This window comes from Neofelis nebulosa, chromosome 16 (assembly GCF_028018385.1).
Source record: "Neofelis nebulosa isolate mNeoNeb1 chromosome 16, mNeoNeb1.pri, whole genome shotgun sequence".
Taxonomy (NCBI): Eukaryota; Metazoa; Chordata; class Mammalia; order Carnivora; family Felidae; genus Neofelis; species Neofelis nebulosa.
Genome location: NC_080797.1, coordinates 12,179,125 through 12,197,314, shown reverse-complemented (window position 1 = coordinate 12,197,314; position 18,190 = coordinate 12,179,125). Strand labels below are relative to the sequence as shown.

At 54.2% G+C, this 18,190-nt stretch overlaps 1 protein-coding gene across 7 annotated transcripts in view; it reads left to right on the top strand.

The window, feature by feature from the left end:
- Nucleotides 1–18,190, top strand: part of MPRIP (myosin phosphatase Rho interacting protein) — a 155,324-nt gene that overhangs the window by 86,971 nt on the left and 50,163 nt on the right. For 6 of the 7 annotated variants that reach the window (XM_058703131.1, XM_058703133.1, XM_058703134.1 and 3 more), the window contains exons 5-7: nucleotides 2,938–3,022; nucleotides 9,075–9,300; nucleotides 10,603–10,762. In XM_058703131.1, the coding sequence (XP_058559114.1) occupies nucleotides 2,938–3,022; nucleotides 9,075–9,300; nucleotides 10,603–10,762 (471 nt within the window). Of the gene's footprint in view, nucleotides 1–2,937; nucleotides 3,023–9,074; nucleotides 9,301–10,602; nucleotides 11,117–18,190 lie in introns of all 7 variants that reach the window. The other variant, XM_058703127.1, reaches the window with a different exon arrangement.

Sequence of the window (18,190 nt, the reverse complement as noted above, 5' to 3'; positions counted from 1 at the left end):
CCTCCTAAGGTCACCACCTGTATGGGGAATGGGGACCGCCATTCCCATGCAGTGTGGGCAGACAAGGTCATTGATGAACCACGATACCAGATGCACATTCTCTCAGGGTCCCACACGTAGGCTGGGCTGTCGTGAGGTTAGGAGGTTTGTGCTGTGGCCCGGTGGCGTACCTGGAGCCAGAGCCACCCAGCGCTTTCCTCTCTCCTCATCCTGGGTCCGGGCCTCGCTTACCCCTGCCCAGCAGGCAGGGCTTACCGTGGCAGCCTGCCCCTGGGCCCCTGGGCCCCTGGGCCCCTGGGCCCCTGGGCAACAGCTTCCCCATCTTCACCACCTGCTGGGACACTTGGCCTCCTTCAGGGAGACAGGTCGGGGGGTGGTGTCCCCTGGGTACAGACTTCTGCCTCCACCTCCTCTCCCTCGTCTGCCTCTTGCCTTTGTGGATGGACTCCTCCCTTGGCATCCTCACCACCTGGCACAGCTCCTTTGCCCAGCGTCTCATCTGGTCCCTGAGACCCTGAGATGGGTCTAAGCACGCAGCTCCCTAATGAGTGGCAGACACTTCCTCTGGGCTGACTTCGAGCAGGAGCAGTTGGGGACAGTCCATCCAGCCTTCTCCCCGGGGTCTTCTCTGAACAGAGGCCCCTGAGCAGCCCGTGGCATCTCTCCCAGAGCCGGATGGAGAGAGTTGGCAGTTCTTTTTCCCGGCTCTCTTGTGCCAGGAGGAACCTTCAGGATGTTTGGGGCACAGCTTAATGCGGCTCTTTTAGAGGAGTTGGGAGGGGAGCAGGAGTTGGCGGCGGGTTGGGGGGCGGGGGGCTCTTCCGTGCTCTCCAGCTGGGCTGAGTCCAAGCTTTCCCCCTTCTCTGAGCCCCTGCCTTTCAGCTTTGTCCCCTTCAGTCTTATTCACCCTGGCTCTGCTGTCAGAGTCGGGGAACACTCTACCACGTCCCTGGCACTCACATCCATGACTGATCCCGTGTCCGTACTCACCCCTTGCCTCTCTTCTTTTCCCGGGTATATTTTACATAGTAACACATCCGAATGACGTTACACGCTTCCTACTGGGCTTCCGTGAGAAATCCGAGTTCAGGGAACACATTCCGAGCCCAGCCCGCCCCTGCCTGTGCTCAGCCTCTGAGTCTCCAGCACAGCTCCCTGAGCTCCGTGCAGTCAGCAGTGCAACCACAGCACAGATCTCTTTCCTCAAGGCCCTGTCCTGCATGGCTCGTGGGCAGGGACTCAGGGCACCCCACAGGTTCTGCACCCACCTGCCATACTCCCCGTGCTCCTGGGGCCCTGGAGGACGAGGTGACTTTGTCAGGCAGTCTCTTCTCCTCTCCTAAGTGAAACTATGAGAGGGGTCTTCGACAGCTTGTTAGAGTGCCCAAAAGAATTTTCAGCCCCTGTGGCAGGCTGGAAAGTGGGTCTTTTAACCCCAGGAGCATGTGAGTTCCTCAGATGACATATGAGTGAGGCCCTCAGGGAGTCTGCTCATCTGCTGTCCTTACGGATACAGTCATGGCTTCTGTTCTTGCTTTGGGACCAGCCCACAGAGGAGTGACCCACAGGACCCTGTGCCTTAGGTCTCTGCGGGACAGGCAGTTGTTCGTTCTCTCAGCAAATTGAGAATTACCTGTTCGGAGCTGAGCTCGGCTCTGCCCAGGTGCTGTGACTCCCCACACCCAAGCCCACTTTCCCCGCTGCCTGCTGTCAACAACCAGCACACCTCCTAAGGCTGTCCTGCAAGATCACGGACTGTGACTGGCCTCCCCTCCTCCGTCCCCGATTAAAGAAGCACCAGCGAGTGCGAAAGGCGCAAACCCTTCTTCCTGACCCAGGCTCGGGTCCTGGGGTTGCTGCAACCTCCGGCCAGGGCGCTGGCGGAGTGGTCTCTGCCTCACATCGCAGCTCAGCCGCTGCCGCTGGCCCAACACAGACCCTCGTGTTCTAGGAAGAAGGGAGACCAGAGTCTCCTGCTGTTCCTTCCCCTCTAGAGAGAGCGCCCTTCATCACCAGGTCCCTCCTGCCCTCCACTCCTCCTGTCTCCTCTCACCCAACCCTCCCAGATGTTAATGAAGCTCAGGTGAGGCAAGCAGCGGATGTGTCATGGCCTAATCCGCCCCAGAGGTGGGGAGACTAAAGCCCGGAGGGGCTGGGAGCCACCCAAGGTCATGGTTAGAGAGTCGCACAGCCAGATCTGTATCAGCCGCTGCTCTTCCCACACTCCCCTGCTGCCTTCTCTGCTCCTGGTCCAGAGTGGATCTTCCAACATGTGGGTCTTGGGGTGGGTCCCTGGGCAGCTCTGCCAGACCTTCCCCAAAGCCGAGGTGCCCAGAGCCCTCATTGTGCAGGTGGTGGGGCCCAGAGGTGAGTGAGTGGGTCTGGGAGGTCAGCAGCTCAGCCCCCGGAAGTGATCTGCTGCAGAGAACTTTGGTAGCACAACTCTTGGTTCCTGCCTCTGTAGCCCTAAAGGACACCCAACAGCAGCCCATCTGTATGCTAAACAAATCTTCTCTGGGAGGACCATTTTAAAACTAGGTCGAAGCCCCGAAGATGGGATCAGTGAGGTGCTTGCTCTGCACTCTGAGGCCTGTGGTTCAGGCCTGCTGCCCCACGAGGGTGAAGCATTCCTTGTGCCTGGGCGGACCACATGGCCCTCCCCACCTGCACTCTGGTCATTGTGGGGTCAGCATCTGGGCCTGGTCCCAACACAGCCTGTGCTTGTCCTGGGCTGCACTTCTGGCAGTTCCTGCCCCAGTGGAAGCAGGCTCACGTCTGGGTCGTGCTCTGCCCTGCTCGGCTGTCCAGAGGCCTGACCACTGGGTGGATGCCCCCAAGCAGGAAGCGTTGCGCCTGGTGTCTAGACCACCCGACGAGGTTCCTAGTCCCCAAGAGCAGGGGTCTGATCCAGTGCTTCCCCTCCTCTTCTCTCTCCAGATGGCTAGAGATGCTCATGGTCTATCCCAGGACCAATAAGCAGAACCAAAAGAAGAAACGGAAGGTGGAGCCTCCCACACCACAGGTAAGCAAAGTGGTGTCGTTTCAGTAGAGCTGGGATGAAGTGCGAGCTCCCCGGAAGGACCTGGCCTAAAACTAGGGCTGAGGAAAAGGATCCAGATGGGGCTGAGATGGTCACCAGCCCTGCGTGTCCTCTCCTTCCCTCCAGTGGTCTGTGGGCCGCAATCGGTACGCTCCTCTCCAAGCCACAGGGCAGGACCCTCCATGGGCCAGGGTGGCCTTCGTGTACACTCTGGGGCTGCCCCAGGCGGTTTCCAGTGAGTGGGCCCGTGCTGAGCAGCAGTATTACAGCACGTGTCCCTTCCCTGGCTGTCCTGCCATCTGCTAGGGAGCACACAGCATGCTTGGAAGGCTGCTTGCTGCACACGCATGTCCTCGCGCACCACGGTTGAGGAAGGGACTCAGTTCAGCTCTACTTGACACACGGGGATGATCCTACAGACAGCAGGCTGGGAAGGAAGGCCAGACAGGGAGTGTCCTGGCCGAGTGAGGGGCTCTCAGGGCTCTGTTCCTGCTCTGAACTTTGACCATAAATGGAAAGAACTTGGTACGACCTTGACTCGTGGGCCCCTGTCCTACCTCCCATGTGACCAGAGCAGGAGGTAGCTTGCATAGTCCCACCAGGTCTAGTACTTTCCCAAAGGCCACTCTCTTCCACCTCTGCAGGGGCACAGGGCACCCAGAAGGGCTGTGCACCTCCCTGCCATGCTCCTCACACTCCCGGGGCCCTGACGGAGCGAATTAACCTTCCTGAGCCTCAGTGAACTGATTCGCAGAACAGGCCCTTTGAGATCTGGTAATAGGATTTTTGTGGGTGTGAAGGGAAGCGCTGAGCGCCTGATGGGCGTTCAGCGAATGCTCCTCCTCTCTGCTCCAGACTTCACGGTTACCGAGTGCCTTGCCCTGCCTGATCCAGCCTCACAGCAACCCTAAGAGTGAGCAGAATGGGGATCGGGTTCCCTTGGGATCTTGCAAGGCCCACAGAGTCTGACAGGGAGCCAGCCCGTGACAGAACCTGGCTACCCACTGGGGGCTCTGTAGTCCTTACTGGATACTCTCTGCTTCAGTGAGTGGCAGAGGTCAGCCTGGGCAGGACTGGTAGGTGTGTGCTGGCCTGGGTCCCTCGCCCTCTACACACCCACCTTGGGCTTCCTCGCACAGGCCCTGATGGAGTGCGGCCCTGGGCCTGCTCTCAGCCAATGGTTGTTGTCTGCTGTCTGTCCACGCTCCCCAAGGTGTCTCAGGCCAGCATCCTCTGAAGGTAGTATGCCTGGCAAGAAGTCAGCAAAATGCAGTTGAAGTCATTCCTGGAGACTGAAAGTGGGGCTTCCTACTAGGGAACAGCAGATACACACACAAATCCCCCAAAGCTGCCTGGTTTGAGAGAAAAAATCCCAGGCAGAATAATAGCGTTTAGGGTTACTCTGCGTTTCTATAGTGATGTCTTGGAAACATCGCTAGAGCAAAGCTCCGACCTCCAAATAAGGCAACGACATTTGCAATAGACACGTTCAGCCCAGACCGGGGAGTTTGGTTGTGTCCCTGCTCCCCGGCTGTCCCCTCCCTCTAGATACTGCTAGCCATGGCCGAGCTTCACCTTTTCCGTTGGTAGCAGGAGCCACGCGATCACAGGGTGGGGAGATCACCCACTTCCCTGAGAGTCTCTTAGAGCATGGGTGTCCCAGCCTGCTCTGCTCACCCCTTCCTGAGCCCCAGCCGAAGCCAGCCTGGCAGGGACTCTTCTTTCTGCCCCTTGTTCCCAAGAGCATCACATTTGATTCCATTGGTTTCTGGAAGCTGTAAACTTTCGTCTGGGGCCCATCTTCTTGTGAATCAGTCTCATGAGGTGATGTGGGGTCTCTCCAGAGGAGAGTTGGGGATCTCTGGACAGGCCTTCCCTCCACAGCCTGATGCTGAAGGTGTTTTGTTTCCCTGAATGGAACAGGGAGGGAAGCCTAAAGCCTTGTGGGCCCCCCATCGAGGCAGGAACTCAGGACCCCATATCTGGCCTCTTTCTCTGTGGCCTGGGAGAGTTTCACGTAAAACCAGTGGGGATCTGGAATTGCCGCTGTGCTGTGCCGTGCCCTCCAGAAACTCAGGAGGAGAGCCCACAGGGGCCCACTGTAAGAAGGATGTCTCAAGCAGTTAAGACTTGGGGCCATGGAGAGTACACTCACCAAGTGGTTTCCTGAGAGTATCAGAGAGAGACCCATGCCAGGCCCTGAGGGAGGATGAAGATCAAGCTACAGGGGGGAGCAGACAGCCTCTAGACTGGGCACATGGGTCCCAGCAGAGCCTAGAGCAGCAGGGAGTCGGGCTGGCCCTGGCCAGAGCCTCCAAAGCCTGAGGCCTGAGATACAGGTTCAGGGAGCTGCTGCTTTACTCAGCCACAGTTCCCTCCAAGAGGAAAGACTTTTCCTGATACCGAGATGCCTAGAGAGAAGGAATAATGATCCATGCCAGGTATGACTAGGACAGGAAGGACGGAGATCTTACCGCCCTCTCCCCAAATCCCAGGTCTGGGGCCAGGGGCCGCGTGTTCCCCCTGCCAGTGTGTGGGCCGGGAGGCTTGATTCATCAGGTGGAGCTCTGGAATGCTGGTTTCTCCCATGCCCCCGCCCGCCAGGCTCTTGGCCCTTGCTTCTCCGCCTTTCTTGAGAGACCTGTAAAACAACAGACCCCTCTCAGTGTGACCAGAGACATGCCCGGAGGAATGTCCCTACTGGTCCAGTACACTGGTTCTTCTCAGGCCCACACGTGTGTTGTGGATTGCCACTTCTTCTGGGGTGTCTTGTTCTCTACTTGGGTGGCTGCTCCAGGTCACATCCTTCTTTTCATTGGATCCCCGCTCCATTCCTGTGCCCAGGAAGTAGAAAGGCAGGCTTTCTGTGAAACCTCCTCTGGAGAGGGTACCTGCTTAGCTAGCATGTGGAGGCGACAGCGGCCCGGGGCCTGCCTTTCTCTTTCCTCCCTACCTTTCAAAGCCCTTTGTGAGCTGCCAGATGAACAGCACAGACCTCGTTACAGCAGTGAAACGCTGATAGCCCCGACCATGCAGGGACTAGCACGTAGGAAACCTGGCACCTCTGCCTCCTTCCTCTTCCACAGGCACCTGTGGTCTGTGTCCTTGTGACCCCCAGCACCCTCTCCACCACAACGGCGACAAGTGTGGGGAGCAGAGGCAGTGCCCCACAGCCGCCACACATCCGCTTTGGAGAAGAGCAGCAACTTTACCCAGAGATCAGGCTTTCCTGTTATCACCCACCCAGCCCCCTCTCCTGGAAGCCAGCGTGGCTTTGCTCCTGCTGCCAGACTGTCCCTCTGTCTCCACCGATTCGATAAGGCTTGGCAGAGAGGGAAGAGAAAGCAGAGCCTCCAGAGGAGAGAAAAAGAACTGCCTGTGGACCTTGGCCGCCACTCAGGGCCCTCACTCTCTGCGAGGTGTTTTCCAGAAGTGGGGAGCATGGGGAGGGATCTGCAGATGTGACCAGCCCTCACAGATTGGGAGGCCCAGGGCCAGAAGGTGGGTGTGTAGCCACGAGGTGCTGGGACATGCATTTGTTTCCCAAGCTCCCTGTCATGGACCCTTGGATCTCAAGCCTAGAATTTCCTCGGCCTCTTGGGAATCCGTGGCAGCCCACCTGCTCCGTGCTGGAGCCACAGGCATCAGAGAGGGGTGTGCATATGCCATGCGCACTTCACCCACAGCATGGGGCTGAGGCCACTTCCCTCACAAGCACAGCTGCCGCCTATTCCTCTTGGGCCCTTTCTGGCAACCTCTCCGTACCCTTGTGCAGCTGGTCTTCCGCAGAGGGGACGGATTCACCGACCATCTTCACGTCACCCCACCCCACCCCACCCCACCCCACCCAGTTCTCTAGGAGGAGTCCCAGCTCCACCCTGAGCCCACCAGAGCATGCCCGCCTCTGGCCTTTGAACAGAAGGCTCAGTCGCCAGAAGGGGCCACGGCAGGGGGACCTGGAGTGAATTCTGCTTGAGGGATGCGTTGCTGGGGCTCATGGATTGAGGGCGGTGGGCTGACTGGAAGGACAGGTGGCCCTGGGGCTGGCGCTCCTTAGATCATTAGAGCCTGGTTCTTTTGGAGCCCTCAGGAAACTGTCAGAAACCATTGCCATTTTCTTTTTTTTTTTTTTTTTTTTAAATTTTTTTTTTTTCCCAACGGTTTTTATTTATTTTTGGGACAGAGAGAGACAGACAGAACATGAACGGGGGAGGGGCAGAGAGAGGGAGACACAGAATCAGAAACAGGCTCCAGGCTCCGAGCCATCAGCCCAAAGCCTGACGCGGGGCTCAAACTCACGGACCGCGAGATCGTGACCTGGCTGAAGTCGGACGCTTAACCGACTGCGCCACCCAGGCGCCCCATCCATTGCCATTTTCTTACAAGAAGTCCAGTTCTTTCAAGGTGGGTAAGAGCTGCAGGGAATCTTCAGCCAGGTCTGGTGATAGCTCTGTTGGGCAGTCAGGCGCGTCCTGGGTCTGTGGGAAGAGCCTTCTTATCTTTATCCCATCCCTTGAGGCTCCGGAATTCTTGCAAAGCCAAGGAAGACTTTGGACCTGGTAAAATGCCTGTTTTTTCACATTGAGATACCTGGTGCCTGGGCTTCTCAGTGGGCCCTCTAGGATGCCCATCCAAAGCATACTCTTCCCGCCCCCCCCCCCCCCCCCCCCCCCGGTGGGATGACTGGTGATGGAAAAGGCTTGAAGCCCCACTCTGCCCCTTACTGGCCATGCGAGCATGAGCATGCCGTCTCCTCTCAGCCCGGGCAGCCTCCCCTGTGAGGTGTGTTGGTGAGGACTGGATGGTACAGTGATGTACCAGAGCCCAGCACATGGTCCGTGCTCAGTGGCAGATAACCCAGCGGTTAATCCCGGCGGTTAAAACCCCACGCACGCACAGACACATCACCTGTGTCATCTGTAATCCTCGCCAAGGGCCCCACCTCGAGAGTTGGGTTAAGGTAGGTTTCTAAAACTGAGACTTGGCCGCCAGGACGGGAGTGGAAGGTGGGCATTCGCGCATAATCCCCATGTTTTTGGGAAGACAGCTGAGACATGTCTCGCTTTTGAGAGCAAAGCCGTCTTGCTAGCAGTGCCCTCTGTAGCTGGCACCTAGGACCCTGGGCCAAGCCCGGGTGAGCTGGTGCTGTAGGGCAGCTAGAGATCCCAGCCGGGCCCTTGTCCAGGCCCTGGATTTGAGGTTGAGTCACAGTTCTGCGCCTGCTCTGGAAACGGACTTTCTGTATTTGGCTAAGTACCTCCCATGTGAATGCTTCTCCCACAGAGCAGCACCAGTTTCGATCTGGGGAGACGTGGGGTGGACACTGCTCCCATATGGGCTCGTGGCGGGGTGGGAGGGCATGCATGTACTTGGATGTTTTGTTTGTATCTGATGACTCTTCCTTCACACAGTGTCCCAGATGTCCTGTTTGAGCTTTCTAGAACCAGAAGGCGGCGGCGGGGGGTGGGGGAGGGGGGGTGGGCAAGGGCTGGCCCCGGCATGGGTGTTGTGTGGACACATGCTTTGCATTTTCCCAGTGGCCATCTCAATGGTGTGTTCTTCCCTCACCCCACCCCATCTTTTGTGACTCGTGTCCTAAGCACCTACAAGTCTAGGAATGACAGACTCTGAGCCAGCCACTTGTCATCTCACTTTTAGTGCCTGGTCCGCTGCTCTGGGCTCTGTGGTTTTGTGGGCAGGGAACACTGGCGTGTGTTTGCTGTCGGAGGTCCAGGCAGAAACCCTAAGCCTCTGCTCCGTGTATTTACCAAATCTGGCCTGAGGCCAGTCAGACCAGGCACTCTGGGCGCACTGACTGGGGCTGTCGAGGGGAAACGGCCACGGTGCTGTCCAGATGGAGCTTTCACCTGACCAAGATATCTCTGTTCTGAGCCTCCCCTTCCAGGGATTCCGGGACACTGACACAGTGCGGTTGACCTTAGTGTCCCCTGTGGCCAGGCGGCCGGGCAGCCAGGACCTGCGCAGCAGCTCAGGCTGTGTGCTGTGGCTGCACAGACGCTGCTCTCTCCCCCAGGAACCAGGGCCGGCCAAGATGGCTGTCACCAGCAGCAGCAGCAGCAGCAGCAGCAGCATCCCCAGTGCTGAGAAGGTCCCCACCACCAAGTCTACACTCTGGCAGGAAGAAATGAGGGCCAAGGACCAGCCCGACGGGAGCAGCCTGAGTCCAGCTCAGAGTCCCAGCCAGAGCCAGCCTCCCGCTGCCAGCACACTGAGGGAACCTGGGCTGGAGAGCAAAGACGGTGAGTGGGAATCCTGGGGCCCGACCTCACAGCTCTGCAACAGGCGTCCATCCCCACAGAGCCGGTGCTGGGAACTCAGGGACCGGTGCAGCCCAGTCCTAAGCCCTGGGCCTCAGGCTCTTTCACCTTCCGTGTCCATCAGCCGTCGGCAGGGGCCTGGCCTGGGTGGGCCTGGGATTCCTGGACGCCGGCCTTGGCCTCGCCCCTCTAGCTCTTCGGTCCCATCTGTAAAGGAGGAAGACAGCACCTGCTCCGTCAGCCCCAGGTGGGTGTTGTGAGAATCAAACTGCTCCGGAACGAGGTCTGTGTACCAGGAGGCCTTCCTGTCACAGTGGCTGCATTGTGTTCATGGCCTAGTTGACCCTGGCAGCCCAGCGTGTCCTGAGAGCAGCACTCATTAGGGCAGCCTCGTCCTTCTCGCTGTCCCATCCTGCCCAGCCCCTGGGCGCACACAGTAGGGAAGAGGGTGCTCCGGAGGCTTTGCTGTGCTCCCTTCACTTAGCGCTTTGGAATTACCGGAGCAGAGGCAGGGAGGCACCGTTTGCCTCCCTGGCCTGGGCCCTCGAGGGCTCCGTGTGACATAGGCTGGCCTCTCCCATTTATATTTTGTCCAGCTCATTAAAGACAAGACAGTTAGGACTGACCCAGTTCATTCGGGCCAAAATACATTTTGCCTCAGCTCTTCATGGGTAGCACCCATCCATTCCCCTCGTTCCTGCAGAAGTCCCCTGCCTCTGCTGTCCCCAGATGTGCTAAAAGGCCAAACGGCTACTTGGCCATTGGTTTCCTCCTTGATGCTTGCTAAGAAGCGGTTGTTGGTGGGACCTCTCTCGGGGGCGAGGGATCCTGCTCCCCCAAGAAGCCCTCCGACTGGAAGCTCAGGGACCCCCAGGCAGTCTAACAGGGGCAGCCAGGTTAGGAGAGAGATGGATGAGGGACTTGTGTGGGAAGGGTATTTCATTCCTGTCCCAAGGTTCTGCAGTAGGGCGAGCCATATGGGACTTTAAAAAGTTCCCAGAAGGGCGCCTGGGTGGCGCAGTCGGTTAAGCGTCCGACTTCAGCCAGGTCACGATCTCGCGGTCCGTGAGTTCGAGCCCCGCGTCGGGCTCTGGGCTGATGGCTCGGAGCCTGGAGCCTGTTTCCGAGTCTGTGTCTCCCTCTCTCTCTGCCCCTCCCCCGTTCATGCTCTGTCTCTCTCTGTCCCAAAAATAAATAAAAAACGTTGAAAAAAAAAAAAAAATTCCCAGAAACCAAAGATGGCAGCAGGCTAAGTGTGTCTCCCGCCTCCCTTGTCTCTTCCAGAGGAGAGCGCCATGAGCAGCGACCGCATGGACTGTGGCCGCAAAGTCCGGGTAGAGAGCGGCTACTTCTCCCTGGAGAAGACCAAGCAGGACTTGAAGGCCGAGGAGCAGCAGCTGCCCCCGCCGCTCTCCCCTCCCAGCCCCAGCACCCCCAACAACAGGTATAGTGGCCCCGGACCGCCCTCCCAGGAGCTTGGTCATCCCCTTCCTTCCCCAGGTTCTCGACCCCCCGGCCGAATTGTCTGCGGCAGCTCCCGTGGCTCCCTGGACGTGGCCAGCCGGCCCCCCGCCCACACGGACTCCAGCAGCGCTGGGGGGCGGGGAGCAGAGAGACTGGGGCGCACCTTTGCCTTTAAAGCCAGCAGGCAGTATGCCGCCCTGGCCGACGTCCCTAAGGCCGTCAGGATCAGCCACCGAGAAGCCTTCCAAGTGGAGAGAAGGCGGCTGGAGCGTAGGACTCGGGCCCGGAGCCCTGGCAGGGAAGAGGTGGCCCGTCTGTTTGGCAACGAGCGGAGGTAAGGAGGGGATTAGAGGGCTACATGTGCACAGACACGCGCCCCTCCTTTATACAGTCTCTCTCTCTCTGTCTCTCTCTCTTCTCTCTCTCTCTCTCTCTCTCTCTCTCTCTCTCTCTCTCTCTCTCACACACACACACACACACACACACACACACACTCCTGTGTTCTTTTACATGCTTTTGATGTGTCTCCTCACACATACTCTCATGCACACATTTCCTCTCCTCACCTCACACATGCATGCACACGTTCCCAAAGCACACTTGTTCTCCCTTTCTGTTCAGAGTGTGTGGGGAGCCTTCCCTTTTTGAGCCTGGGCTCTGATCACAGAACTCAGCCCCCGGTAGCCAGAAATGTAGGATCCCTCTCTGGACACCCAGAGATCTGGGCCAGAGGCCAGCTGCTTCCTGTGAGTGCCTCCTGGCACTGATACGTTAAGGGCCGCTGGGCCTTATGTGGCTGCATCTGTTCTTTCCTGGTCCATTTCTGTTCTCTGAGGTGCCTGTGGAGGCAGGGAGAGCCCAGAAGTGTAGGGGCTGGCTCCCCTTGCCCTTACGCTCCTGGCACGGGTGGAGGGCACCGAAGGAGGTGGGACGGGCAGCCACGGGAAGTCACAGGGAAGCTGAGGTAGCCTGTGAGGTTACCGAGCGTCCAACAGCATCGCTCTTCATCCGAGCTTGGCTGAAACATGACATGGGGAGGCTCACAGAACCACAGCTTCCTGGGAGAGACAGGGTTTAGAGATGAGAACTGGGACAGGGCCTGGGACAGAGGCATGGAACTCAACTGTGGTATGAAGAGAGGAGGGCTCTGTCCTCCTTTTCTCTTGTTCCACCGGCCCTGTGCTTCCCAGAGAGCTGTGGAAAGAGCTTGGTTCCATCTCTGAGGCCCTGACCCGGATCACGGCACTGGAGTGCCCCCTTCCAGTAGGACCTTCATCCCTGAGTCTGTAAACAGAGCCTTGACAACAGGGGTCTCACCCGGGTCCGGGGGTGAACTGCTGGAGGTCCACGAACCCCCCTAAATGATTGGAGAGTCCATATGTACATTTTTCTGGAAAAGAAAATCCGAAATTTTCATTAGGTTCCTGAATGAAACCTCTTTCCGAAAAAAGAGGTTCAGACTTAAATTCCCAAAGCATTGCCAGAATGTCCTCCCCACCCTGACGAAGCCTAACTAAAGCTCAGAGTCGGCATGCTGAAGAGACAGGCCAGGGTGGCGATGAGCTCCTCTCCTCGAGGGGCCAGCTGTGAGCAGGGTGCCTTTCTCTCCTGCTCCCTTTTCTTAATACCCACCTGCTCTCCCAAAGCCCCAGGTGGGAGGGACCTGTGCACTTGTGGGTCCACCTCCAGAATAAGGAGGAGATGCCCAGAGTTGTTGGTCTTAAGAAGAAAGCAGATGTGCCTGATTCCTAGGCAGAGGGAGAAGGAAGCTGACCTGATGCCTGGGAGGCGGCCTTCAAGCCCTGGCTGTCTTCTTGTTTGATTAGCAACCCCAAGAGGTGCCTGGGTCACACACAGAGATGGGGCCTCAGAAGCAGGTGACTCCTCACAGGAACAGCCTGGTGTAACAGAGCTAGGCTGCACATCCCCACCGGGCCCTTAACTGGAAAGACCCTGCTCCCATGATGTGACCCAGGATGGGACAACGGCTGCCCTTAAAGCAGTTAAGTAAATAGATAAGTTGAGAGGGCTTGCCAGAGACTAGGAGGCCTGTGGGCCAGAGCAGAGGAGGCTTGCACTGGCCGGCAGGCAGGCTGTGGATCCTGGAGGCTCCCGAGTGGCTGCCCTGGTTCAGCGGCAGACCGAAGAATTAACGTTCAGCACACCTGCTTGGCTTTGAACTTGTTCTTGTCTAGTAGCCTGGGGTAGATGGCATCTCTGGGGCTTTCCTCTCTGCATGCTCCTTGCCACCATGGAGATGGGTTTCCACCTGGTGTTGGCACCCCTGGAGCCCACCCGCTCTGCGTCCTCACATTGTATTGTCACTTTCTTACCCTAATGACATCTGACTGGCTGCTGTCACTTTGCTAGGCCTGCACTCTGGCTCACCCTGTGCTTGATCGGATCCCTGCGTCCTGGTTGAATAGAGCAGAACCCCATATTGGCAGGACGTCGGCCACAGCTGAGCCAGGCTGGCCCGGGAGCCAGGTTGGGGGGGCACAGTGGGGGGTGGTCACCTGACAGGCCAAGGCCCTGAAGCAATCCTTTATGGGCCGCTCAGATGGCTCTTCAGATTTGCTCCAGAGCTTTTCAGATTTTTCTTGGATGGTGAGTCACTGCCAGACACGCATGGGGGAGGCCATGGCCCTTGTTAAACTCTTGGTGACTGACACCAGGACCAGGTCTTTTGTGGTCCTGCCCTTCACCTGGGCCGGGAACCTGGAGAGATCAGGCGGGGCACGGGTGCAGGTGCCTCCTCTCTGTCAGCCAGTCCAGGGGGACGTTTCCTGCCACACCTGCAGTACCTCAAGTGAACCAGTTGTCTCACTCACCTTGCAAAATAAGCCATGGCTGACCTCACCAGAAACCCCCTCTGTGTGGAGAGGCCGCGTCAAGTGCCACTCTCCTTTCCTCATCTGACTCCTCTCTCTGCAGCCCTGGCAGGCCGGTGGCTCGTGAGCCGCAGGTGACTCGGTGGGGCGCCGTTCCATGCGGCCTTCCCAGGGCTCTCTAGGCCCCGGGGTCAGTTGGAGGGGCTCCCCTTCTGCAAGTGGTGGTACCTGGGTCTGTGCGTGGGCCTGGAACCTCCAGGGTGGTGGCGCCTGGGGCCCCATCCACCCAAGCAGGCTGAGCGCTTGCAAGAGCTTCCTGTGGCTCCCAGGAGCTCCTGCCGCTGCCCGCGCTGCCTGCGCTCGCTGCGCACACCCTCTCTTGCCGCCTTCCCTCAACCCCTGCTGCCTGCTGCCTGTGCTGCTGGTTCTGGCAGGTTGGCCTGGGAGCAAGCTGTGTTCCTGGAGAAGGTTCTGCAGAGGTTTAGGGCCCCAGAGCTCCTGCTTTGTGTGTGAGCACAGAGAGGGGCGGAGAGCCCAGAGGACCCGAGAATTCTGCCCTTGGTCTTAAGCTTCTGGGATGAAGAAACCCTAAGAGATCCATTTTTACTGGTAACCCTTCTTGAGTCTCTTGGCGGGGTCTCAGGATTTGAGCCCATTTCCTCTTTTTCCTTCTAGAGTTAGATATTAGTCTCCCTTAGATTTTTATCTTTGGGGCTCAGAGGCCCTTCACTTGCTCCCCTTGACTCTGCCACTAGTCCAGAATGAAAGTAAAAACCCTTCCTGTGGGGTGACCTTGGGGCACTTGCCTGGGTGTCCCTGAGAGGGCAGGCCTTGGTCTGGTGGCATGTCACGGTTGTAAAAAACAGAATTCAACTGAGTAAGCTTTAGAGGTCTTATCGACTTTATCCAACAATTCATGAATCACACAGCATCTCGTCTGTCAAATAGAAAGGAGCTCTGAAGAGCTGTACAAAATGAAAAACTTTTTATAGGTAGAAGAGAGAGGCTTTTATGGGCAGAAGAGGGTGGAACAAGGAAGTTAATAATAGCAAAGAGTGCATTGTTTTGGGCAAGGTCACCTTCCTTTGAGGGACAGCAGGGGTCTTATCAGGTAGATAACTCACTAGTGCTGACTAGGTAATTCCAAATTTACTGGTTTAAGATTCCTTGCCTGGGAGAGGTTGAAACTGTAATTAAGTTAGGGATTAACCACTATTTGGTGACTTGGATTTAGCACAGGTGACTTTATTCTGGATCTGTTGACTTTTTTTCTTTCTTTTTTTTTTTTAAAGCAGTCTCCTCCTCTTATTTAAAAAAAAATTTTTAATGTTTATTTCTGAGACAGAAGGAGACCGAGCATGAGCGGGGGAGAGGCAGAGAGAGAGGGAGGCACAGAATCAGAAGCAGGCTCCAGGCTCCGAGCTGTCAGCGCAGAGCCCAACACCGGGCTCGAACTCACAAGCCGCGAGATCATGACCTGAGCCGAAATCGAACACTTCACTGACTGAGCCACCCAGGCGCCCCAGGAATCACTTTTTTAAGTGAAGTTGCTTTTTCAGTGATTTAATGTAGCCAGGTGTCAACTCCCCCAGAAGTATTAATCCAGGTGCGGTAAGTGGCATTGACCACAGCACAGACATTTTCTTATTTAGCTGAAAAATAATCAAGGGATATCCTATTACCAAGAACAATCTTGGCCTTCCAAAGATGGGTACTGCTAGTGAGATCTTTTTGTAATGGGGAACAGATCTGACTTAGATAATCACAAGAACACCAGAATGCAAATGTACTGTGATTTGCTTAGGAATTTGTATCTATTGGGCGAGTACAATTATAATTGTACAAAGGTGAAAACAGGGCACTAGATGTTCTGGATGTAAAAGTCAGATTCTGTAAGTGACTCCTAAGTTCAGGGGGTCAGTTGGGACTAGAAGAGAAATTGGTCATGGGGAGGACCAGGAGATCTCTAGTATCAATGGACAGATAAGAGCTCTTTGTTTATGATAAATCTGGCAATCCAAAAGGTCCCACCCCCTCCCTTAGTAATGGCCTGACAGATATGGATGATGGCATTCTTTCCAGACCAGTGCCAGAGTAAAGGAAAGAGAAGAAGAAAGAATTTCATTTCATGTTTAAAGAATGAAGTCTTGATACAGCATCTTGGGTAGCAGCAGTCTTTTGATATCAGCTACTTTTCTTCTTAGTTTGATTTTGAGGTCTCCAGCTGCTGTGGGGCCCTTTTTAATTAGGAGATGTAGACCCAAGGTTCAGTTCTCTAAAGTTTGGTTGCCATCTGGGGAGTGAGGAGGACCCTTAAAGGCAGTCTTTGTTCTTAGTGATTCCAAATCAGAAGGAGGAGAGAAAATTGGAAATGTTAGTTTAGAGTCATAGCCAGATATTGCAAAAACTAGACAGACCAAGTTGTGTACAGGTATGGAGCCAAACAAACCTCAAAGACAATTAACAGACTAGAATCTCATACCTACGAAGATGCAAAGTTTTTCTCTCTATAGTTATTCCCATTTTTTAAAAGATAGTCACAGTAAAATTACTTGGTTTACATTAAACTTGGCCTGATTTTATAAGTACAGCAAAAATAGCAATTAACCATATAAGCTGTTTTTAAGACAGCTTTGCTGGAACTTTGATCTCTTCTCTGAGGCCAGGAAGCCAAGCCAAGCACTCACCATTAGATTTTACCTGCAGTACCTATAGTTTGGGTGAATTTCTCTCTTCTCAAAGTTCCCTCCAAATGTCCTGAGGTTCATAGGCCTGTCAGGAAGTCACCAGCACCTGGAAGGCTGCTGGGAACCCTATAGCAAGGTACCAGCCCGATTTTTCCAAGCAGCTCCTTAAAGCTGTCTGGTCAGATCTCAGTCTGTGCATATCTCCAAAATGAAACATTCCAGTCAGAGCCTTGGTAATAAAGCCAGTGTTTCCAGTTGTGTCCTCTTCTAGGGAGAACAGATTTTTATTGAACTTCTACAAATAACTAAATATATTGCCATGAAAAGAATACTCAAGAGTTTACGAATTCTGGAGGGATCAGGTAGAGAGAAAAAGTAACTGTTTTAACCATAAAGGTATGCCCTACCAAATTGCTGTAGGTCATAGATCCCTTGAGTGAAAAGGTTTCCCTAGATCTGAAAGAGCAAAACATTAAGGAACTAGCAGCGTTTCAAACAAAAGGTCATGTAAAATTATAATCATCCTCAGTTCATTCAGTCCTATGTAATTCTCATTCTGCTTGAACCCAGTTTTTTTCATTAGTTTGGAAATTCTTCCGCAGTTCATTTTTATGGTCGTAAAGCTATTAGAAATCTTTATTTGTCAAAGTCCTTTCCATGAACACTTCCATAAAAGCATCAGAGTAAAACAATAATTCTCTGTAAATAACAGAAGACTTAAAAAATGCCCATAGTTAGGGGCGTCTGGGTGGCTCAGTTTGTTAAGTGTCCAACTTTGCTCAGGTCATGATCTCACTCACAGTGTGTGAGTTCGGGCCCCACATGGGGCTCTGTGCTGACAGCTTGGAGCCTGGAGCCTGGAACCTGCTTCTGATTGTGTATCTCCTTCTCTCTCTGCCCCTCAGCTGCTCACACTCTCTCTCTTCTCTCAAAAATAAATAAACATTAAAAAAAATTTTTTTTTAAATGCCCATAGTTAAAGATCAGACGAGAGAGAGTTCACTATAATGGAAATGACAGGGAAATTTGGTCATTTTTGTGAGGTTCAACATTTTAAGATAACAGCTAGAATTATGACTGATAACATTGCATCAGGACATATCAGAACCTAAGAAGGCTTAGCCTCACTTATGTGATAATGCTGCCCATGTAATGTAATGTGTCGAGTAAGCCTAATTAGTGAACATCTCTCTTTTAAAAGGAGAGAGAGCAAATCTTTTATGATTTTTAGAGATCCTCTGAAAAATCCCAAAGTTACTGCTAGGTCAAGAAGACTTGGTTTAGAATTGCATTTTTGAGAAGTTCGTCAAAATACCAAAAGGTTTAAAACCTTGGTTTAAAACACTTGATCACATAGGATCTTAGATCAGTAGGAATCAACACTCCGTTAACACTTAACCAAAGTGGCAATTATAGACTTTATAGGCAAATACAGAAAGTTACATGATTGTAAAACAACAACAACAAAAGCCCTAAGCTCTTTTAATAGAGGATTTCTTCAGTAATCAAAGACCTGATAAAGACCACATGAAACACAGGACATTATTTTGATAAGACACAAAATCTTTGTTTTCTCAGCAGGTTAATTAAAAAGTAAAAACCCTTTCACAACTTCTTATCAATAGCAGACCAATACTCCTAGAAAATTTTGTCCTTATTTTAAGAGAGAATACCAAATTCTGATACTGTACCACCTTACTTTTGAGGTTAATAGTTATCTTTTTTCTTTTCAGTTCAAGTTCATTTTAATGTTAGCTTGACCATGTATAAAATTCTTTTCCCAAGATTCCCCTTCCACAGACCTTCTCTAGTTTTCTTTCTTACATTCTGATTTTGTCCTGTTTTTTTCTCTTTTTCATTCTGAAACAACTAGTCTCACTTTGGGATAAA